This window comes from Pleuronectes platessa, chromosome 18 (genome assembly GCF_947347685.1).
Source record: "Pleuronectes platessa chromosome 18, fPlePla1.1, whole genome shotgun sequence".
Classification (NCBI taxonomy): domain Eukaryota; kingdom Metazoa; phylum Chordata; class Actinopteri; order Pleuronectiformes; family Pleuronectidae; genus Pleuronectes; species Pleuronectes platessa.
In genome coordinates this window covers 1,091,402-1,115,644 of record NC_070643.1, presented here as the reverse complement: position 1 = coordinate 1,115,644, position 24,243 = coordinate 1,091,402, and the positions used below count along the sequence as shown (strand labels likewise).

At 42.5% G+C, this 24,243-nt stretch overlaps 1 protein-coding gene across 3 annotated transcripts in view; it reads left to right on the top strand.

Annotated features, from left to right (window-relative positions):
* Positions 1-24,022, top strand: part of arhgef1a (Rho guanine nucleotide exchange factor (GEF) 1a) — a 135,377-nt gene extending 111,355 nt beyond the window's left edge. For 2 of the 3 annotated variants that reach the window (XM_053446597.1, XM_053446596.1), the window contains exons 19-22: positions 9,674-9,724; positions 17,331-17,651; positions 18,121-18,277; positions 22,328-24,022. In XM_053446597.1, the coding sequence (XP_053302572.1) occupies positions 9,674-9,724; positions 17,331-17,651; positions 18,121-18,277; positions 22,328-22,356 (558 nt within the window). In that variant the 3' untranslated portion in view covers positions 22,357-24,022. The remainder of the gene's footprint in view (positions 1-9,673; positions 9,725-17,330; positions 17,652-18,120; positions 18,278-22,327) is intronic. The other variant, XR_008342281.1, reaches the window with a different exon arrangement.
* The last annotated feature ends 221 nt before the right edge of the window (positions 24,023-24,243 follow it).

Here is a 24,243-nt window from a genome sequence, read left to right as displayed (position 1 = left end):
AGGAGGAGGGGGGGAGAGAGCTGCGCCTTATAACTTTTGTGGCCCGTCCAGATTTGCTCCACGCACCCCGAGCTGCAGGAACCGGTCACGGTCACCAGCAGCTCGTTGCCACCTCCGTTGCTCGCTTTAAAATAAACTCATACCCGGGGTTTTAATTGCATTGTGCCGCAAAAGTTGCAGCAGTGTTGGCCTCCAAAGCTGTAGCCCCCCACGATTCCTTTGTCTGTGTGTGTCTGTGTGTGTGCGCGGGCTCAGAATATATGCCCTGTATGAATAAATATACACATACAATTATACAGTGTATACACACATATCTAATGCATGTATTTTGTAGTGGCCACTCCACTAAGTTCCAATACGATGGCCACTTGCTTGTGTCTGAGGAGTAATTTCACAGCTGACTCGTGTCCAAACATCAGACCCCGTCCCGTTGTAACCCAACGTTAAACGAATCCAGGAGGCTGATTCCACTTGAAGTGATGGATTTTATTTTCCTTTCCAGCACAGTTCAGAAACACCGTTCAAATGATCCATTATCAAAGATTGGTGTGCCTTAATTCCATGCTGGTCACAAAGTCACTTTATCTATTATCACTGACGTCAACAATCACTTTCCCATCATCTTCAGATAAATGTCATTCACATTTTTCCGCACAGTCCACACAAATGTCGCGTATATTTCACGGTCAAAACTTGTTTGAGTCTACTCCTACAGACTCCTCACTCACCACTCTTCATGCGCGTCACTAACCAACCCGCGCTGGCTCCACCACGCACCTATATGAAGAACCGCCTTACGGCCTCTTCAAACTGTTGCAAAAAAGACGCAAAAAGCGCTCAAAACAGAATATACTTGAATATAGAAAACACAACATACAAAATATAATTCAACTGCACAAAACTTAAACTACAAAAACTGGACAATATAAGAAAATATCAAAACAACATAAATATTTAACTATACACACACACTTGCTGCATAGTGGCTCTTACATATTTAAATAATGTACATCTTTATCAGAAGGTGTAGTAGTTTGAAAATTGTAGCTTCAATGAAGAAACACAACAAACGGATACAGAAATATATGTGTAGGACAGTGACTTAAAATGATTTTACAACCTTAAATATGCTGAGGGGAGATTTAAGATGTGTCTGTGTCTGTGTGTGTGTGTCAGGGGCGGGGCAGTGAGAGGGGGGGTGGGTTGTTGGTGAGAGGGGGGGCGGGGCGGTGAGAGGGGGGGGGGGCGGGGCACTCAAAACGGGTCAATCTGAGGAAGGCTGCTTTAGACAGGGTAAAAAGGGTGCTGTTTTAAATTATCCTTGTGGTATTTTGACCAAAAAATGTTACAGACATTTCATTAAGACCCCAAGGAGCCATATCAACTGTGGTGAAACGGGCATAATATGTCCCCTTTAAGGTAAAATGGCGTCAATGGTGCCATATTATTAAGGGCCTTGAAGGTGAGGAGGAGAATTTTAAATTCTATTCTAGATTTAAACGGAAGCCAGTGTAGCCATGCTAATACTGGAGAAATGTGCTCTCTTTTCTTGGTTCTCGTCAGGACACGTGCTGCGGCATTTTGGACAAGCTGAGGGGTCTTTAACAACTTCCTACTAGAGCCTGATAATAATGAATTACAATATACAATATTCCAGTCTGGACCACACATTCCACAACTAATATCGGACTTGTAACAGAATCATGGGGATTGGTCAATTAAGCACATTTATGATTATTATGACTCATGTGATCTCTTGCACAACCTAGCTGACCTGTACATTGTTTCTCTGTCCAATTGGCAGGGACAGGGACTGGCATTCAAATGCCAGTTCACGGCACTTAACTGGAACAAGGCCATGGAACTGGTCAGCTAGTTGTTTCAAGTGTTTGATTAAGATTAAGATTCATTTATTCATCCCAAACACATGCACAGTCACATGCAAGGGAAATTTAATCTCTGCTTTTGACCCATCTTGTGCAGTACACACAGAGCAGTGAGCAGCCGCGTACAGGCGCTCGGGGAGCAGATGTTGGGGGAGTAAGGTGCCTTGCTCAGGGGCACTAGACAGGGTAGGGAGACTCTTGGATTTTTGGACAGATCAATCCAATTTTGTTGTCTCTCCGTGGAGTCGAACCAGAGACGAACCAGAGACCTTCTCTGCCCATAGTCCAAGTTTCTGCCACTAGACCACCGCTCCTCCTCCATCTCATCTGTTAATATTCTCTTTGCCTTAGCTACTGCACCCCAGGCTACTGATTTTACTTCCCCTTTCTCCTTTTTCTTTCTTTATGAATCTGTTGAGGGTTGTCTTGTCAATATTTCTATCCCTTCTAGCTTTGCTTAAGGACTTCTTTCCTTGCATGACCTCAGCGGCTGCACTCTCCATCTCTGCGAGCGGTGTTTGGCCCCAGGTTGTCTTCCTGGTGTAGTTTCTTGGCATGATGGCTTTTCTACAATGTTTATGACATTAAAAATAAAACATTATATATTATATTACACTAAAATATGTTTAAGACTAAACTTAACTTGTGATTCATGTCTCACTTAACCCCACAGCCAACATTTTTGAAAAAACAACATCTCTTAGCAATTCAGGCTAATCTTCAGCTAGCATCAACCACATGGTTTTATATGTTGGAAGTTCATCAACATGTATGATATAAGTTCTTCTACCTGAATCAATTTGTTTTGACACAACAGTTGATTAAGTTCACATGCAAAAAACAAATTTTTGTGAAAAAACCTACTTACGACAGCACCAGCACCAACTTCTCCTACATGGCAAGGGGGAATGGGAGGGGCTTGAAAACATAATGGCACATGACCACAAATGTGTTCCGTTGCCTAGATACAGGGGGTGTCTCACATTACCCCGCTCTCCCCTATCTCTAAGGTGTTTAGGGCCAAGTATTATAACCTCTGTTTTATCTGAGTTTAATGAGGGAAAATTGCGGGACACCCAGGTTTTTATGTACTTGAGACATGCTCGAAGTCTAGTTAATTGATTACTTTGTTCAGGTTTTATTGATAAGTATAACTGGGTGTCATCCGCATAGCAGTGGAAATTTACCGAGTGTGTCCTGATAATGTTTCCTAGTGGAAGCATATATAATGACAATAAAATTGGGCCGAGCACAGAGCCCTGTGGAAAACCAAGGTTAACTTTGGTGCGCACAGATGACTCATTAATTTGCACGAATTGGGAGCGATCAGAAAAATAAGATTTAAACCAGTCTAGGGCGGTTCCTTTAATGTTAATTAACTGTTTTCGTCTCTGTTATAAAATGTGATGGTCAATTGTGTCCAATGCTGCACTAAGATCTAGCAGGACGAGGACAGACTCATTAGATATTGGTGTGTAATTGGCTAAAAGCTCCGGGTCTAGGGTGGGTTTTTTGAGAAGGTGTTTGATTACTGCTATTTTAAAGGACTATGGTACAGATAAGATATTGCTATTTAGGGATCGAGGAATACTGGGTTCGGTGCATGTGTGACTCTGTCAGCCTGGCTACAGTGCTGAAGAGAAACCTGGGATTGTTTTAATATAAAGTGTACCAGTATTCTGAGCCTCATGGTATTCTTTGAAATGCCCCTGGGTAAGCTGGTATGCAAGTATTCCTTAATTTTCTCACTTTTAGAAAGCAACTGTTGCAGTATGACAGTACAGTTATCTTAATGTCAAGATAACATTTAAGGTTTGATTTTGCTACATCAAATGTGGATTTTCCTAAAAGAGATGTCTGACTGTGCGCGTCACGTTGCGTCTCCAGTTGTGTAGCAGGTTTAAACATGTCTCATAAACTCTAGAAAATCAAACAAACACAAAGTAAATGTCAGTCATTGTGTTTATTTCCACATCCATGCATCTAAGAATGGAGAAATGTCCTCAGCTCTAGTGCACAGCTCTGTGCAGCACACAGCATTCAGCGCGTCAGTTATAGCAGCACACTTTTTATTAAAACATCCTCGGGGTCACGTGATGACGGACTAGGAGACGGTCGGGTTTGCGGGAGCTCCGCCAACACCCTTCATATATTTCGCATTCTCTCTTAAACTACATTATCTTTTTATAAAACCAGTGCAGTAGTATGACTCTCGAAAAATTCTGGACAAGACAACGTCAAACAATGCCAAAGGGAAAGAATAAGTCGCGACAGCCAACTGACAACACGGCTACGGAGCTAGCCCAACATGGCGGTGAGCATGATGAAGACGAGGAGGAGGCCGAACTTGAACCTGGACTCGCTAAAGCGCTGGATTTGATGACTAATAAGCTAATGATGGCTATTAACGACAAACTCGAGCCTTTGGCTAAAACAGTTCTCTCTCATACTACCGAGCTGAAGAGGGCTAATGACCGATTGGATGAAGCAGAGGCTCGGGTGCTACAGCTGGAGACCGCTAACGAGCCGCACGCTGAGCGTATAGTAGCGTATAGTAGCTAGAAAAATATCCGCATCTTCAACCTGCCAGAGAATATCGAGGGGGAAAATGCTTTGGACTTCTTTGAACACTGGCTACCGGATTTTCTCGGCATGGATACTAAAAGGAGCCGAGTGAAGCTGGAGCGGGCTCACCGCTCTCTAATGCCCAAGCCCGGGTCCGACCAGCGGCCGCGCCCCGTCATCATCCGCTTCCACGCGTTCCCGGACAAGCAGAGAGTGATGGCAGCAGTACGGAGAAAAGCAGCGGGCGGGGATATCACCCTGGAGGAAAGGAAAATATCCTTCTACCATGACCTGTCTGCCGCAGTGCTTCGTAAACGGAAAGAGTTTAACGAAGCTAAACAACGTCTCAGGCAAATCGGCGCTGATTACTTCATGCTCTTCCCTGCAAAGTTACAAGTATCTCTGAATGGCACCAAGAAAACCTTCCTCTCCCCGACAGAGGCTCTGACCTTTGCAGCCAGTGCAGCACGTCAGGAATGACGGATTCTCCGACCATATGAGAGCTAAGTTTTGACACTCGGTCATATATACTGGTGATTATACTCTGTTATGATACATCTTACATGCATATGAATGATTACTCGTCATCATTATATGTATTAAGGTGCCCCCCTTGCTTAATAATACACCAGTATTCATTCAGTGGAAGTCCAGCTGATTTAAGAGTAGATGACGATTTACATTTAGAGGCTTATATTAGTTGAAAACTTTTGTTTATCTTGTAATAATTGGGTGTTGCTGTGAGCCCCGGTTAACTGGGTGATGTCACTTGCTTTATTTCTTTTCTGTTTGTGTGCTGTGAGAACCACATTTGGCCCTAGTGAAGGCGCCTTACGGAACAGCAATCCCCCCGCAACCTTCCCCAGGTTGCGGGGGGATTGCTGCATTGGGATTGCTGCAATGCTACATTAACCATTTTCTTTTCTTTCAATATTTCCTTTTTTTTTACATGCATAGTTTCTTACTGTTATAGTTTCATGTGTTTTGTTTTTGTTACTTGTAGTTCATGCTCAGTACTGGTCTTCCACATTCAGTGTACCATGTCGACGTATTTGGATAAACTGCCTAAATTATATTTACCAATAGAATGATGCCACCTTATAAGTTAAAACTCTGTTCATGGAATATAAGGGGTTTAAAAGGTAATGTGAAGCGAAGAAAGGTCTATTCTTTGTTGAAAAGGGAGGGGGTGGATGTGGCTCTTTTGCAGGAGTCCCACTTAGAGGACAATGAGCATCTTAAACTTAAATACAGTTGGGTTGGCCAGGTGTACTTTTCCTCTTTTACCACCAATAGCAGAGGGGTTGTTATATTGATACACAAGAATCTACCATTCCAATTAAAAAAGTGTATAAAAGATAAGTACAGAAGATTTGTGATTATAAATGGTGTCATACATGGCAAAGAAATTACTATTATGAATCTTTATTGCCCACCTAACTATTCCCCTGACTTATTAACTAAAGCATTCTCAGAATTTGCTGAAGTAACTTCGCCATTGGCCTTGGTGGGAGGTGACTTTAATTGTTTACTTAATCCTCGACTTGATAGACATCCCCCACGAAATTCTCCTCTGTCAAACCAGGCTAAGGCCCTCTTATCGACTTGTGGGGAAATCAACTTGGTTGATACATGGCGAGTATTGCATCCGTCTGATAGAGAATTCACCTTTTACTCCCCTCCTCACAAATGCCACACACGGATTGATTATTTTTTCGTACCCCAGTCTGTGATGCAATTTGTGTCTTCCTGCTCAATAGGCAATATAGTGGTTAGTGTTCATGCAATTGTGCTCCTTGAATTGTCTCTTGACATAGAATCTGCAAGAAGTAAACGCTGGAGATTCGACACGCGTCTCCTAAAAGATGACAAATTTATCTCTCATCTGAAAAGTGAATTTAGGATATTCCTGTCTATTAATTCACAATCTACTAGCAACCCATCCTTACTGTGGGAAACTACAAAAGCATACGTCAGGGGTTTAATTATAGCCTACTCGGCCTCGAAAAAGAAGAAACAATTAGAACAGCAACTAAAACTTGAAAAAGAACTGGCAGATATTAAAGGTGCACTTCACTTAACATCAGACCCATTACTGTTGCAGAGGAAATGCGCAATACAGGCTGCTCTAGACACTTTGCTAACCCAACAGGCTAAGACTGCTCTCCTCTTCTCAAAGCAAAGGCTATATGAGTATGGGGATAAGCCCAGTAAGTATCTATCTCATTTAACCAAAATTAAAAGGGACCCGCAAGTTATTCCTTTAATTTTAGATGGGAATGGCACCCGTCATTTTGATAACAAATACATTAATAACACTTTCAGGCAATTTTACACTAGGTTGTATGAATCGGATCAGCCACAGGGAGTCTCGGATAGGGTGGAATCCTTTTTAGGAAGATTAACCCTTCCAACCATCTCTTATTCTCAAAAACGTGAATTAAACGCTCCCATCTCCAGGGAGGAGGCCCTGTTAGCACTTAAAGGCCTGCAGTCAGGCAAGGCACCAGGGCCTGATGGCCTGAGCAGTGAATTTTATCGAGAATTTCAGGATGTGCTTTTAGATCTCTTTTTGGAAATGTTGGATCATTCTTTCATCACTGGTAGCCTCTCTCAGTCACTAAGAGAAGCCGATATCACCTTAATTTAAAAAAAAGGAAAGTCCCCTGAGGACTGTTCAGGATATAGGCCTATTGCTCTTCTGAATCAGGACATCAAAATACTATCTAAAATATTGGCAGTACGTCTCGAAAAAGTTCTACCTTTCCTTATTAGAGAGGATCAGACCGGCTTTATCAAAGGTAGAAGTTCTAGTTACAATGTTAGGAGGCTCCTACATATTATCAATATTTGTCAGACACAGGAAATTGATAGCATGGTCATTTCACTGGATGCAGAAAAAGCGTTCGACCGTGTCGAATGGTCATACCTGTTTAATATCTTGCATAAATTTAATTTGGTAGACATTTTATTAGATGGTTTAAATTATTATATAAAAATCCCATGGCCGCAGTGATCACCAATGGCTATAGGTCTGACAACTTCCCAGTTCATCGCTCAACACCTCAGGGCTGCCCTCTTAGTCCCGCTCTTTTTGCCCTTGCAATAGAACCTCTCGCTGAGGCCATAAGGCAAGATTCTGACATAATTGGCATAAATGTGGGTGGGATCCAACATAAAATTTCTCTTTATGCGGATTACGTTTTGCTTTATGTGGTGGAGCCTGAGACTTCTGTTTCACGTCTAGTTGATGTAATTACTTTGTTTGGATATTTTTCGGGTTATAAAATCAATTTCTTAAAATCTTTAGCTATGCCAATGGGAAGTCTTAGAGATAGAACTGACACACTACCCTCATTCCCATTTAAATGGTCCATAACAGGTTTTGTTTACCTGGGTATTCATATCACACCTTTATTTCATGGAATGTATAAGGCCAATTTTAACCCCCTCCTAGACTCCATAAGGAGGGACCTGGACAGATGGGCTCCACTCCCCTTGTCATTGCTTGGTAGAGTTTCTATTATTAAAATGAATATTTTGCCAAGATTGTTATACCCCCTACAGATGATCCCATTACTCTTGTCAGGCAAAGTACTGAAGCTGCTTAATGGCTGGCTGAGTGACTTCATTTGGAACAAGAGAAAGCCCAGGCTAAAAGTAGCGAAACCACAACTTCCCAGTTCGAAGGGTGGTCTAGATCTTCCCAACATCAGATGGTATCAGCTGGCATCCCATTTGAGATTCATAGCAGAATGGGTCAAGGAGGAACCTACCTCTGATCTGCTGAGTTTAGAAAAGTCACAGACCTCAGGCTCCCTGTTAGGCCTTTTGGCCTTCAAGGACTTAAAGTCAGCCAGGAGCCATTGTAAAAATAACCCTATAATCTGCAATACTTTAAAAGCATGGTTTTTTTTACACAAAAGCTTGAAGGGAGGTCTGGTCTAACATCTTCGTTGGTTCCAATTCAGGGCAATCCTAACTTCTTACCAGGCATGGTGGGCGGTGGGTTTGGCACTTGGACATCTCGAGGGATAAAAAGGATGCGTGATTTATTTCAGGGTGCATCCATGTTGTCATTTGCACAACTTCAAGAAAAATATAATCTTCCCAGGCATGACTTTTACAAATACCTGCAGATCCGGGACTTCATAAACAGGGAAACTACTGTTAATATTGATGCCACTACATCTGCTGTTGAACAATTACTCCTCCTTGGCCCAACTAAGAAATCCATTACTCGTTTTTACAATGTCTTAAGCCAGACTGATGTGATAAATGTACAGGATGTTATGCAGAAGTGGCAAGGTGAACTTGGTATAGATATTGATGGGGATAAGTGGACTAAGATATGGACTCAAACAAAGAAAATATCTGTATGTAACCGTGCCAGATTGCTGCAATTTAAGATCGTGCACCGTTTACAAATCTCTCCTAACAAAAGACTCTCAACTCTCAACTCTCGCCTGCATGTTTAAAATGTAAAATCTCAGTGGGCACCTATACTCATTGTATCTGGTCATGTCCTAAAATACAAGTATATTGGATGGGTGTTTTGAAAGATTTCCTTAATCCTGGGTTACACCAGTCAGGATACTATTGTGGATGCCAACGCTGCCATACTGTATAATATCCTCACATATGCAGCCAGGAAGAATATCTTTTTGTCTTGGATAAGCGACAAACCCCCCACTAAATCGAACTGGCACAAGATAATTATGGAATGTTTTCCCCTTGAGTACCTGACCTGTCTGCTTCAATCTTCAGAGGGACAGTTTATGAACATTTGGACTCCATATCTTCACTTTTCCAGCTCTACAGTGGCTTCAGTGCTCTCGAATGTTGTCCTTGGCTAGCCTTAGGCTCTTTGTCTTTATCTTGTTGTCATTGCACTGATTGGGTGTATGTATAGACTGTCTAGACCAATGTTGTACTGAGTGTTGTTATGTCAATATATAAAAAGTTCAATAAACATATTTGTAAAAAAAAACAAAAAACATCCTCAATCTTGAGGTAACGCTACGTAGAAGTGTGTATTTTGTGTCTCCAGACTCCGATGCCTTCAATTTGTGCTGTTGTGAGATTCTTGTTTTTTTTTACCTTTTTGGGCCGTCTCTTATAACTTCAACTGTTCAACACGCAGCTCTCTTCATGAAAAACGGATGACCCCGGATGAGTGGCACAGACAGTTCAGGAATAACTATGCTTTCTGTGTTTAACAGGAGATCTGTCAAAGGCTGGTGAATCTCAGTGTCTATCTCCATGCACTCCAGGTGAGTAGGTTTCACCCACTTCATTCAATCAAACTTTATATAGCACCTTTCATGTAGTTTAGTGCAGTTCAAAGTGCTTCACACATGATTGACAATATGATAAGACAGACATAAGAATGGTTATACATTTCATTTAGCTGACGCTTTTATCCAAAGCGACTTACAATTGCATTTAACCCCGAGGGTACAAACCAAGAACAACAATAATCAAGAAAGTACAATTCCTTAAAGCAAAACTACAAAGTGCTATAAGTAAGTGCCATCTAAGGGCTACTAAATTGCTAGTTTCAGAAAGTGTTAGTAATTTTTTTTTTATTCAAGGTATAGTCGGAAGAGGTATGTTTTTAGTTTGCGGCGGAAGATGTGTAAACTTTCTGATGTCCGGATGTCGATGGGGAGCACGTTCCACCATTTAGGAGCCAGGACAGCAAACAGTAATGATTTTGATGTGGGTTTAGCTTGCAGTGAAGGAGCAGAGCAGAGTGAACGGGCTAGGGTGTAACGTTTGACCATGTCCTGGATGTAGACAGGATCGGATCTGTTCACAGCATGGTACGCAAGTACTAATGTTTTGAAGGGGATGCAGGTGGCCACTGGTAGCCAGTGAAGGGAGCAGAGGAGCGGAGTAGTGTGAGAGAATTTAGGTTGGTTAAAAACCAGTCTAGCTGCTGCATTCTGAATGAACTGCAAAGGTCGGATGGCACTAGCAGGTATACCTGCCAGGAGGGAGTTACAGTAATCTAGGTGTGAGATGACCAGGGCCTGGACCAGAACCTGCACCGCCTTCTGAGTGAGAAGGGGGCGTATTCTCCGGATGTTGTACAGCATGAATCTACAGGAACGTGTTGTTGCAGTAATGTTGGCAGTCAGGGATAGTTGGCTGTCGAGTGTCGCAGGGAGATGTCAAGTTAATAGTCAGGTCGTGGGTGGGAGAGTCTTTCCCTGGAAGGAAAAGTAGTTCAGTCTTGTCAAGGTTAATCTGCAGGTGGCGTGCAAACATCCACTGAGAGATGTCGGCAGGCAGAGATTCGTGCTGCTACCTGTGTTGGCAGGATTAGTTGGGTGTCATCAGCATAGCTATGGTAGGAGAAGCCATGTGAGTGAATGACAGAGCCGAGAGAGTTGGTGTACAGAGAGAAGAGGAGAGGACCCAGGACAGAACCTTGAGGGACCCCAGTAGTGAAAAGACAGGGTTCAGACACCGATCCTCTCCAAGTTACCCGATAAGTGCGGTCATTGAGGTAGGATGAGAGCAGGGAGAGAGCAGAGCCTGAAGGCAGGAAGTAAGGATCTGGTGGTTCACTGTGTCAAATGCAGCAGAGAGGTCTAGAAGGATAAGGACAGAGGAGAGAGAGGGTGCTCTAGCAGTGTGAAGTTGCTCAGAGACAGCAAGGAGGGCAGTCTCAGTTGAGTGACCTGCCTTGAAACCAGACTGGTGAGGGTTAAGAAAGTTATTGTGGTTAAGATAGGAGGAGAGTTGATTAAAGTTAGCGCTCAAGAGTTTTGCAAACAAAGGGAAGGAGAGACAGGTCTGTAGTTGTTTACTGCAGATGGGTCGAGGGTGGGTTTCTTCAGGAGAGGATTTATTCTTGCCTCCTTCAGAGAATTAGGAAAACAGCCAGTAGATAGGGAAGTGTTGATAAGTTGGGTGAGAAAAGGAAGAAGGTCAGGAGCGATAGACTGGAGAATGTGAGAGGGGATTGGGTCAAGGGGGCAGGTGGTAGGGGGGTGAAAGAGGAGAGCGAAGGGGACGAAGAAGACGATGGAAATGTAGTTATAGAAGGAGGATCAGAAAATGAAGAGCATATGTCATCTATCTTTTTTGTAAAGTAGTTGACAAAGTGGCTTGGTAGAAGGGAGGAAGGAGGCGGGGGGGGGGTCAAGGAGGTTGGAAAAGATGGAGAAGAGTTTTTTCGGGTTAGAAAATGAGGACTGAATTGCAGTTTGGTAAAAAGTGGTTTTGGCTGAAGAAATAGAGGCAGAAAAAGAGGAGAGAAGAGACTGATAAGCCAGCAGGTCGTCCAGGTGTTTAGATTTCTCCCATTTCCTTTCTGATGCTCGCACAGTGTCTCTGTCGGCACGCACTGAGTCAGACAACCACAGAGCTAGGCAGGACTTGCGGACCTGTCGTGACGTGAGAGGACAGAGGGGGACAAAGTCAAGAGAGGAGGACAAAGTAGAAAGGAGAATGTCTGTGGCATAGTTAGGATGCATGAGTGAGAGAGTCAGTGGAAGGGAGGGCTGATAAAACAGAGGAGGCTAGCAAGGCAGGAGAGAGGGCACGAATGTTGCGACGGACAGGTACAGACTGTGGATGTGGTAGGGTTATCAGTTGGAGATAGTGGGTGAGTTTAAGAGATAAAGAAGTGGTCGGAGACATGAAGTGGGGTTACAGTGAGGTTGGATGGTGAACAGTTTCTGGTGAAAATATAGTCAAGGTGGTTACCAGCTTTGTGAGTAGGAGGGGAAGGACTGAGTGAGAGAGCAAAAGAAGACAGTAAAAGTAATAGGTCAGTTGACTTGTCTGTCTGGATGTTAAAGTCACCCAGAAGGATAAGTGCAGGGCCATTTTCTGGGACGTTTGACAGGAGGACGTCTAATTCCTCCAAAAAATCTCCCAGAGAACCTGGTGGACAAAAGAGAACAACGATAGTTAATTGTACCGGATGAGGAACTGTCACAGCATGAAATTCAAAAGACGTGGGGGTAAAAAGTGGAAGTGGGTAAAGAGAAAAACTCCATTTGCGGGAGATGAGTAAGCCTGTACCACCACCCCTACCAGTGGGTCTGGGTGTGTGGGTGTATTGGGATTTTTAATACATAACATGACAAAGAATTATCTTCTGGTTCATACAATTCAACCTAGCTGCGGCTAGGGGCCAGAGCACTCTCGTCACTTTCAGACTTGAGTCAATGGCTCTGAACAATGAAATCACATTTGCTATATACTAAATAAGCCCGTCCTTTCACAGAGGCAGAATGTTTATCCAATCAGCTCTGAGTGTTTTCTTCAGGCTTAGATTTGGTCACCTTCAATCTGAATGAGGACCCCTTCGAAGTCTCACAACACATTTACATCAGGCCTCTGCTCAGTGTGGAAACCTGTTTCTCTCAGTGAAACCCCCGTTTTCTCAGACCCCGTCGTCTGCTCCGTTAACACCTATAGTCACTCTGTTGCAGACAGTAGGATGGCCCCTGCTGTGAAAACCCTTTTGTTTCAGCAGCAGGACCAGGAGTCTCCAGGCAATACACATCAGCACAAAGGATTTCACCAGTCTAAACCACACAGAGAGCATCTTGTAATAATTTCCCCTATACATACTTGTCAATCTTTCATCAAACTTATCTAAATACAAAATGTGCCATCACAGTGGGTGAAAGAGAAGGCAGTGGAGAGAGCAGCTGGGGTGGATGAGTTGTCCGGTGTGATCCAGGTCTCAGTGAGAGCACGGAAGTCAAGTGATTGCTGTGTAGCAAAGCCAGAGATGAAGTCTGGCTTGTGGGTAGCTGACTGGCAGTTCCATAGGCCCCCTGTGACAAGGTGCTGGGTATGTGTGGAACGGGTGGGATAGATAAGAGAGGAAAGGTTACGGTGTGGTTGTGAACGAGTGCAAGGCCTATAGTATCTACGAGAAGTAATGCGCACGGAAAGTCTACACATATTCAAGATAAAAAGGAAACAGCAGCTTTATACTCAGCCTCCACCGAAGACTCCTTTGTCTTCATCCGATGAGTCTTCATCCGATGAGTCTTCATCCGATGAGTCTTCATCCGATGAGTCTTCGCTGATGCTCCAAACAATTCCTGGTTTTAAACCAGAGTTGACGATGGTTGGCTACAGCTGTGCTGACCACTCCCCCTGCTAATGAGGCAATCAGGCACCTGGTGGTAATGGGCCAGTAATGGGCCAACTCAACAACAAGAGGAACATGTCACTTTAATCAGTGAGTTTCACAAAAGCCCCTAATTTGCCAGAAACTGTTTCTGGACCAAGTCTATTTACCTCAAAAGTTAGAAAGTAAAATAGAGCTTAGTCTTTAATAGAATTGGAAAATAAATCAAGCACTTTAACCTTAGCTGGTTCCTTTTTTAACTCTCAATCACTTGAGTGAAACTATAAGCAGTAAACAAAGTCAATAAACAAACAAGCTCCTATCACATACAATTCAAGGTTAGGCAAAACAGTTCAACTATCATTCTAGTTAACCTAAGACAGTAGATACAATAGTAATCTAGCAGAGAAGCTTATTAAATAATATACTCTGCCTGAATCCAAGAAGTCCAGTAGTATGTTACCCCAGAAGTCCAAATGCACACTTCTGGGGGTTATACCTAAACCAATAGAGCTATGGCTGTCATTAATGACATATTTAATCATTCATTTTAATGATTTTTTAAATGAATGGGATCCTATTCTGAAGCTTTAAAATATGTCTGAGACTAATTAAGTTTTTGACTCCTTATGAGCTAAAATGATTTATGCAAAGGGGTTAACAGCTTTATAAAAAAGGTCATCAGTGTGTCATTTGAGCACTGATAGAGTGTAGAGCAGTGCTGTGTGGAGACCAGAAAAAAATTATAAAGTCGCGCGTATTTTTCTTGCCCATTATTATCTTAAACACAACCAGAGGCCTCTTCTGTTAAAAATGTGATAATCAAACTCGTTTGATGTTTGTTATTTTAGCTTTAAATCATCATGATCCACCATCAAGATCGGATGCCATTATAGTCCACAGTAATTGTCCACTGCCGCCAATTAGGATCCATGAATAAATAAATGCAGCCTCATAAACTCTGGACAGAATCAAACAAACACTAAGTGACTTCATAAGCTGATCAGGTACTGATAACTAGTGATGAGTGTTTATTAGTTCAAGTGAGAGCAGAGTCTTCTGCAAAGTCACTGACCGTGTCACGTGAACGAGCTATGATCTCACTGTGTGTGCCGCTCTGAGCGATTGAGTGGGGGCGGGTATTGGTACGTTGAGCGGGTCATTCTGCGCATGTGTTAATGCAATAAAAAAAGGCAGTAATTCCACAAATTATTCATCCTGTATTTACGTGTTAATTTGGACAGCCCTAATATAAGTATATATATATATTAGTGCTGTCAAACGATTAAAATATTTAATCGCGATTAATCGCATTTATTTCATTGTTAACTCGCGATTAATTGCAATTAATCGCAAATTTTTATCTATTCTAAATGTCCCTTCATTTATTTTTTTTCCATAATTTTTTTTTTTTATAAGAACATGGAAAAGTGAATTGGCTTGCTTTATGCAAATGTTTTATTTTATTGAAAAACAACATTGCCAAACAGGGCGATACAAAATAAAATTATAAAGTGCACATTTCAGGTAAACAAGGACTCAGCCTATACCGCAGCTAAACCATGGCTTAATATTTTATTTTTTTCAAGTTTGCTGTGAACATAGCAGTCAGGCCTCTTATTTCAGAAACAATGAACCGTAACAGTTAGGTTACCAATAAAAGGTAAGCCTACTACTTCTTTGCTTTCAGTCAGCTACTCAAACAGACAAGCAACAAAATAACAAACAAACAAAATACACAGGCAAGTGTCGGCCTACTTTGAAATAAATTAAACACAGAACTTTGTAGGGCTATTTGAGTCCTCCCCATATTTGTGGAAAATGTATGAAATAAGAAGTACCCTATTTTTAAATAAATACAAACATATAGCTGCAGCCTATTAGCTTAAAAATATATATTTTAGTTGGCGAAATATTAAAACAAAAAGCAAGAGCAGGTCAGACTGGAGGCGAACACAGATACTGAAGATCGGTAGAAACCAACTGCAGCCTCTGCTCTGATCAAGACGCTGAGGCGCTGATCTCTGATCAGCTGAGACCAGAGAAACGGTGTTTTCACTGTTTCCATAGTTAAGAGGCAGTCAGTCACTGAGCGTGACCGACTTCACGTGAACGAGCTCTGATCTCACTGTGTCTCTCTGAGCGAGTGCGCTGTGGCGGTGGGCGGAGCCGCCGGACCGGTGCGCTATCTGGGAGGACACACACACACACACACGTGTGAGAGTTGGCAGCTCTGCGTTAATCTTGCGATAAAAAAACTTACCGGCGTTAAAATGGGTTTGCGTTAATGCCGTTAATAACGCGTTTAACTGACAGCACTAATATATATATATATATATATATTGTGGTATCACCAGAGGATTAACCACTAGAAAGGGTGTAGGGCAGTGCATCACAGAAGCAAAGACAAGTCAAGAAAAGGTTTCAAACCAAGTCCTGGTTTATTAAATAACAAAAAGTCTCTCTCGAAGCAAAACATAAAGTTCATCAAACTATAAGGATATGTCCTCCATCCAGTTGCTCCTCACATGGTTCCTTTCCACAGTCGTTTTGTCCACGTCTCCTGTTTCCTGCTTCTTGGTGGTCTCCACTAGCCTGGATGCCAGACGAACTTAGCCCCGCCCACAACATTTTTGGTCGGGCAGTTCGGTCTGGAGTCGCTCCATTGGGAAAAAATTATGGGGCGTGTTTCAACTGACCAGGAAGTAAAATTCCTCTTCGCTCAATTGGATAGACCTACAACCAATCAGAGCAACGTAGTATGTGACGTATGCTAAGCAACGCATTGTGAGTTATTTACTCACACCGGACGCTTCAGCGCAGCGCCAAGCCTTAAATAACAGCTGGCACCCATCCACTCCCATGTTAAAACTTTGTGCCGGTCACACCGGAGGCTGAAGCACCGCGAGGCAGCCTTGGCGCAGCGTGGTGCTTCAGCCTCCGGTGTGACTGGCACAAAGCCGTGCAGCGATCTACTGGATCAACGGGTGATATTATTAGCGCTGCCCGGCGGTTCAGCGTCGCTTCAGCGTCTGTTGTGAACAGCCAAGCGCCGGGGCGATAGGGATTAGCGCGGTGCTTTGGCGTTGCCTCCACGTTCTGTGTTCCTCTTTCAAAATGAATGCGCTGTCGATGTCTTCTAAAACAGACTCAATGGCAGCATCTACACATCTCAGCTCGCCAGCGGCAGCCTGGTTTGTTGATCATCTGTCAATCATCGTATAAAGCCCGCCCTGACAATCTGATTGGCCCGGTCGGGCCATAATTTTTTCCCAATGGAGCGACTCCAGACCGAACTGCCCGACCAAAAATGTTGTGGGCAGGGCTAAGTTCGTCTGGCATCCAGGCTAGGTCTCCACTCCTTTGTTCTCCTCTCTCGCCCCCACACCTGTGCTCCAGCTTTAATGAGGCCTGAGAGCTTGGACCCTCTCCTCCAGCAGTGCCTCCTGGGAGATGCGGTCCTCCCGGCAGCCATTTTGTAGGGAGGCCGCCTCTCCCAGAGTAAGGCACATAATGCCCCTCTACAACCTGCCCTCTTGTGATGCCACAATATATATATATATATATATATATACCAGACTCTGTTACTTTAAAATCCAGGAAATATTTTATTCTTTGTTGCTGTCTTATTCTGTCCCCTGCATTTAACAAAACTCTATTTCCTCAAAGAGATCAGAACACTGTACAGAACAAATGCACCCTCAGTTTTAATTTATATGTAAATTTTCAGCCTCTAAAATTGTTGAAGATGGATTCTCTCTCATGTCCTGCAGGGTGCTATCATCAAACAAGACTCCATCTTGGAGCTGCTGCTACAGGACACCATTGTGCCGGCTGTAGGAGGAGTATGGCGCCCTCTCTGGCAAGATGGTGGAAATCGGGAGACCAGTGTAGGATCAACCATTGGGGAGCTAACTCTTTTGCAGAGACAACACAGCCTGCTACAGGAAGAACTGCTGAGGTTGCGGAATGCAGAGAACCGGTTCAAGGACAGCGAGAAGGCCCGGGCCAAGCTAGAGAGACAAGTTCGAAACATGAGGGTCTGCAACAGGGCTGCACCTGACTCCAAGCAGCTGGAGGAGCAGGCTTCTCAAGTAAGAGCAATTGTATGGCAGTTCAGTAAAATAAAGGGACTAATAAGGGATACTATCAGTAGGCTTATTTATACCAACATTTTGTACCTGATCAGTTCCCAAACTGCAACTCACTATCTCTGTTTCTTCAGGCACACCCTGTTTAGTAAACACATTTGTCTATCAAACTCCATAGCCCCACTTTGTATCTAGATAATTTTGTTAAAATATTCTCAATCCCAAACTGAGAGAAAGCTGTAATGATATCATGTTAAATTAAGGGCTCTTATTCTGTCAGACAAAATCTAGAACCAATGAGACCTTGTACAACCATAAAATGGAAACTGTTTTTGGTATCTCAAATGGGTTGCTCCTTAAGCACTTTGCTAAAGAATTAAACATTTTACATTCATTAGCAGGTTTATTTCACAGTACATGATAGCACCAAAAGGGATTCTACATGCTGTTTCACCCTTTCTTGCTATCTTAGCCTGCATCTCTGCAACCAGGAAGGTGTGTCATAGCTGACACCCTACGGACCAGGCAGGAGCCAATCCACCCATCAGATGGTGCACAGGATGAAAGTGATGTGGAGGTAGACATGACATCAGACGATGATGATGGGACAGCATCTGCAAGCTCCAAAGGTCTGATTATAGTCAAGACGAATACTAACATTCATCACTTAGTTATCATATTTTTTTAGGTTATGGTTCCTCTGATATTAATTACCCTGGAAGCTATAATTTGGTTTGTCAAACAGGTATGGCACAATCTTTTAATTTAAAATAAAATGTTTCCCTATTACTAACTGTAGAGTAATAATGTGTAGGAACTGACCAACTGTTGAATTACTCCAAAAAACAGGGATGATGTCCACTCCTGTTATCTTGTTGTTACATGAATAGAGGTATAATGATTTACACAGACCTTGCAGTCTGATCATGTTACTGTTGTAGTTGTTGGTTGTTAAATTTGTGTCAGTCTACCAAGTTAAAGAGGATGTAAGGTAGAAAAACTGGATCAGCTGCATTGCTAGCTGACCATAAGGGAAAAGTTGAGGAATGTTATTCAGATAAGGGACGAATAGGTTTAAACCCTACTCACAGTACTTCATCCTTCATCAAAGTTTTGAAATTCAATACATTTCACCACTCAGATTTTGAGTGCTTTGCTCTGTGTAATGCCTATCAGTTTTTGATATAAGAAATTACTAATTCAAAAGAAATTTGATCCCCCCCTGAGAAGCGTAAGTACCCAACTCAATTATGTTGATCAAATGGATCTTGTTCACAGTCTCTATTTGAGAAGGGGGAGACGTGGAGCGAAGGTGCGATCTAATTAGCATATGAATTGGAGTGAAGCCGTTGGATGAAAACACAGACCTTTGAAACGAAAAGTCACTTGTGATTAGCTGGTAGATCTGCTGCTATTGGTCACCCTGGGTCATTGTAATACACACATGGGTAAACCCCTCCCACACAATATTAATAATAATAATTAATACATAGTTGTTACTAATAATTTATATATTAATATATATTATTATTTATTAGTAAGCCTTTACCAAAAGCACTGCAGTTAATGAAGATTATACATTCATTCATGTGATGCTTGATGTTATATGTTTAACATATTGTACAGGGAAAAAACATGAACAAGGTATATGTTGAGTCAAAGCTTTTTTTACATACATCACAAATATTGTACAAACACAGCTGGCCTAGTCAGTGAAATTTGGTTCTATATAAACCGTGGCTGGTGCAGCGACGTGAAAGTGATTTTACAGTCCTGTTCTCCTGACCTGGAATCTTTTTTCATCACCTGCAGACCGTTTTACTCTCCCCGTGAATTCACCTCTTTTATCCCAGCCGGAGTTTACATCCCACTGCAAGCTGATGTGTGCGAGGCTCAACGTCAACTCGCCGAGTAGATACTAGGAGTGGAGAGAAGGAGAGAGAACACGTATTCCCCTGTTATTGTCCTTGGGGACTTTAATAACGAACTCCCCAATTACAAACAGTTAGTCAAATGCCAGACTAGGGGGAAGAATACTCTGGACCACTGCTACAGTACCATCAGCAAGGCTTATCATGCAGTTTCCTGCGCTGCTCTGGGTCTATCCGACCATGGTCTTGTTCATCTGATCCCAGCTTACAGACAGAAACTCAAACTTTCTAAACCTGCTGTGCTGAGATCTAAGAACTGGAGCAGCAGAGAAGCTGTGGAGGAGCTGCGTGACTGCCTGGACAACACAGACTGGGACATTTATAGAACTGCTTCCAACAGCCTTGATGTATACACAGATGCTGTGACGTCAAACATCAGCTTCTGTAAGGACAGATGTATTCTAACACGTACCAGGGTCAGTTACAACAACGACAAGCCCTGGTTCACAGCAAAACTCAAACAGCTTCGTTTGAAGAAAGAGGTGGCCTTCAAGAGTGGGGACGTGGATAGGTTCAGACTGGCTAAATACTCGTTTGGCAAGGAGATTAAGGAGGCCAACGGGTCTGTAGATGTCGCAGTCAACATGGGACTACACTTCATCCTCCAGCACATTGACTCTTTGATCCTGTTTGTAAACTTCAGCTCCGCATTCAACACCATCGCCCCAGCTCTTCTCCGAGACAAGTTGAGCCCGCAGGTGGATCACTGACTTCCTGACCGACAGGAAGCAGCGTGGGTGGCTGGGCAAGCTTGTCCCTGAGCCTCGGACCATCAGCACTGGAGCCCCACAACGTTGTGTGCTCTCCCCTCTACTCTTCTCCCTCTACACCAACAACTGCACCTCCAGCCACCCCTCTGTCAAACTCCTGAAGTTTGCAGACGACACAACCCTAATTGGATTAATCTCCAATGGGGACGAGGCTGCTTACAGAGAGGAAGTTGACAGCCTGGCTTCCTGGTGCAGCCAGAACTACCTGGAGCTGAACGCTTTGAAAACTGTAGAGATGGTAGCAGACTTCAAGAGGAGCTGATCCCAAACCGCCGCCCTCACCATGTGCGACTCCCCAGATAAAACAGTGGAGTTTTTCAGATTCCTGGGGACTATAATTGCACAGGACCTGAAGTGGGCGGAGAACATCACCTCCACCATCAAGAAGGTCCAGCAGAGGATGTTCTTCCTGCGGCAACCGAAGAAATTCATTGACATCATTGAGTCCATCCTCACGTTCGCTGCCTCCACTGCCAAGGATAAGGGCAGACTGCAGTGGATCATTCGGTCAGCTGAGAAGGTCATCGGCTGCGACCTGCAGCCGATTTATAGTGTGTCTTTTTATGTCATAGTACAGGCAGCTGGAAAACCACATGAGTTATATGAGCATATTATAAATAAACGGAAATAGCCTCGCTGCATCACCATTGGAAGATCCGCAGCAAAATAAACAATAACACAAAAACAGTTACTTATATATAATGTCGTCATTTTCCGCACTGCAAATCCGGACTTGCAACGAGTATCGGCCTAATGTGCAGTGGCTGCCTCGTTGTGTTGGCTCAGGCTGTGAAAACACAATGATAAAATGGATCAGATAAAGTAAACCAGGACAATGTATTTTAAACAGCCCAGCCCAGCCATTTGCATCAGAGATGTGAAGAGACGGAGATTTTCCTATCATAAAGTAAGCTGATGATTACAACATCATCAGCAAATTTATGATTAGGGAACATTCCATTGGTCTGATGAATTTGTTCACTGGTGTGATGACCATGATTTAAGGCTTAGGGGTAGGGCTAAGGGATAGGGCTTTATACCCCTCAAAACATAGATTTTTTAGACCCACACTTCAGGCTGAGGGTTGTCCAGACTACCTTGCGAATCACTGGCGAGTTGGGAGAGAGACCCACAAATATAGTATTTTCTCCATTAATAAGGATTTAAAAATTACAATAGTGATTGTAAAATCGTAGTTTAATATCATTTCAATGTATTATGGTCACTTTTATCACAATGACCTTAGAACAAAAGATTGCGACTGCACTAGCAATCTTTTTTGTATGATAATCCCGTGTTTTCACATAATTTCATATTGCATCCCCCCCCTCTTTGAAGATACACGATGCACTTTATTGAACCCACGTATAGCAGCGATGTTACTGAACTTAACTGCTCCTCTAATAACAAATCATCCTGGTGTGTGTGTGTGTGTGTGTGTGAGTGAAGTTGTCTACAGACAACTGCTATACATGAAATAATGCTGAGCATCCAAGCTTTTATTTTTAAAATATCATTGATTCACCTACATTAGCATAAAAATATTTGGATATTATAGGTTTGTCATTTTTAGTAACTGCAATCAATAGCATTGGTTTATTTAAGATCTCAACAATGTCATTACAATAACCCTATAACCTTGATATTTGTCGAGTAGCAGCTCTCCTTGTCTGATATCTTTACTTGACAGAAGGGCTAGATCAAAGACAAAACCATTCCCTTTATAACACATTCATCCTCCTCCCCTCAGGTCAGGTGTGAAGTCTGAAAGTTATTTGCTGGCAAATTCAAGCAGCAGTACCAAACAAATTACAATAACAACCAGATTGTAATGTGTGTAAGCCCTAAATACATGGTATTTCATTATTATATCGTACTGTTGTGTTACTTGAAATGTATCTAATTATAGAATCAAGACACAATGGTCTTGTCACTTTTGGGGAACTGGACTAAATTGTTTTTGAATTTTGTTTTTCAGATCTTCAAGATATTCCAGAGGACATCTGATTGTCTGAATATTTCACAGTGCTGGTCAGGTCATTTGATGTAACCGGATTGACTTAAAAAATGTGTATCTTATAGTCTTAATATTTATTTATCTGCTTTGAGTGGATGGCATGTGGCAGTGAGTGTTTTGATTTTTAAATTGTATGTTTTGTATTATTTCCATGATATAATCCATCACTTGACTAAAAGGTGTGGAAATTAGATTGATATTGCTTATATGCATATGCTTATACACCTTTGACAAGGTTCCGAGGGATAGGGTATACAAGTACTGCTGATCTTAATTATTTTACGTAGTACAAGTTAAACATCAATTTTTTACATCAATATTTTTTTCTCAAAATCTAGGAATTTAGTCGGAACTCGTTTTATATTGAAATAATTGTTTTCTTTATGAAAATTGGATATGAAAAATGGAATCACACCTTTGTGGTTTACACCAGAGGTTTGGTGAGGGGGGGCCACCAAACAGTTCTGGGGCTGGGTCAGCAGTGTTGCCAACTCCTCATTAAGGAAAGTAGCTATTGGCTGTCCTAAAAGTCGCTGGAAGTCGCTAAATGACGTCTTTGCCTAATTTGCAGAATTGTAATGGTCGCTGTAGGACGTACAAAAAGTGAGAAATAAACACCCTAAATATGTTTAGAACTAAAAATGAGCTTTCTTCTACGGAAGCGTATTGCATTCACAAAATTCAGTTTTTTTAGATAATTATCTGGAAAATTCGAGATAAGTTCTAAATAAAATAAAAACATAACTTTTTTTTTTCAAGTGAATGCAATACGCTTCCGTTTTCTTCTGTTGATTCTTTATTTTTATTTTTTTATCTTGCCATTGAAATAGGCCATCACTTCTCAAAACAACTTTAATGCTGTTTAATGACCCACATACATAAATCAATTTTGTCCTGTATTGTTAAATGTTAGAATATCAATTTAATCAAAAGGCTGTTAAGTGGCGCGGAACTGCTAGCTCTAAGTCCAACCCTCCTCCTTTATCCGGGCTTGGGACCGGCAAAATGATCCAAAAGAGACACTCTGGCAGAGCAAGTTTTGAAAGGGTTCAGTTTCACCACGTTCCACACTAGAGATCTGGAAATGTCTTGATTCTTAGATGCATCACGAAGTGGACTCTGCGACGATGAAGAGACTGAACTCAATGACTCATGTTTTCCAGTGACAGTGAAGATACATCGACACTTACATCCCGCTCTGTAAGCCAGATCAGCAGCGGCTTTGCGCACGTGGATTTCATTTGCAGTCTGGAGGACACGGAGCGTGGGTCTCTTCTCTGCTCTGACTGCAGCTGGGACTGATGCGCAAGGCTACTGGGAGACTGACCGCCTCTGAGTGCTTTGGGATGGCGGAGGGGCTCACGGCAGCACCCGCTGCTCGTTGAGGACAGTAACATGAGAGTCTCCAAAACACCAGTCGCTAGATTTGTCGCTAGTAGCTTTTGCCAAAATAAGTCGCCATGAGGATTTGGAAAGTCGCCAGATTAAGCGACAAAGTCGCCAAGTTGGCAACACTGTGGGTCAGTGAATGAGCAGAATAGCCTGAATGGGTGGGATTTGTTTAGAGTTCCAAGATAGAATAGTTTAAGCAAATATTACAGATTTTCCTTATTTACCCTGGTGTGGAATTAATAAATGCCCCATGGACATACTGTTTATTTGTGTATTTGACTGTGCATTTGGTTTTGTCTAAAGCTATGTCAGCAATGTTAGGCTACATTTACTCAATTGAGTGTCTATTTGATCATATATAATGTTTGACCCAGATGAGTTGTTTGGACCAGGAGGAAGGGTGCAGGACGAGAGACAGCCTACCACAGTTTTTACTCCTTGTTCATTCGTTCTGAATGACTATTGGACTCGGGGGGGAAACCCTG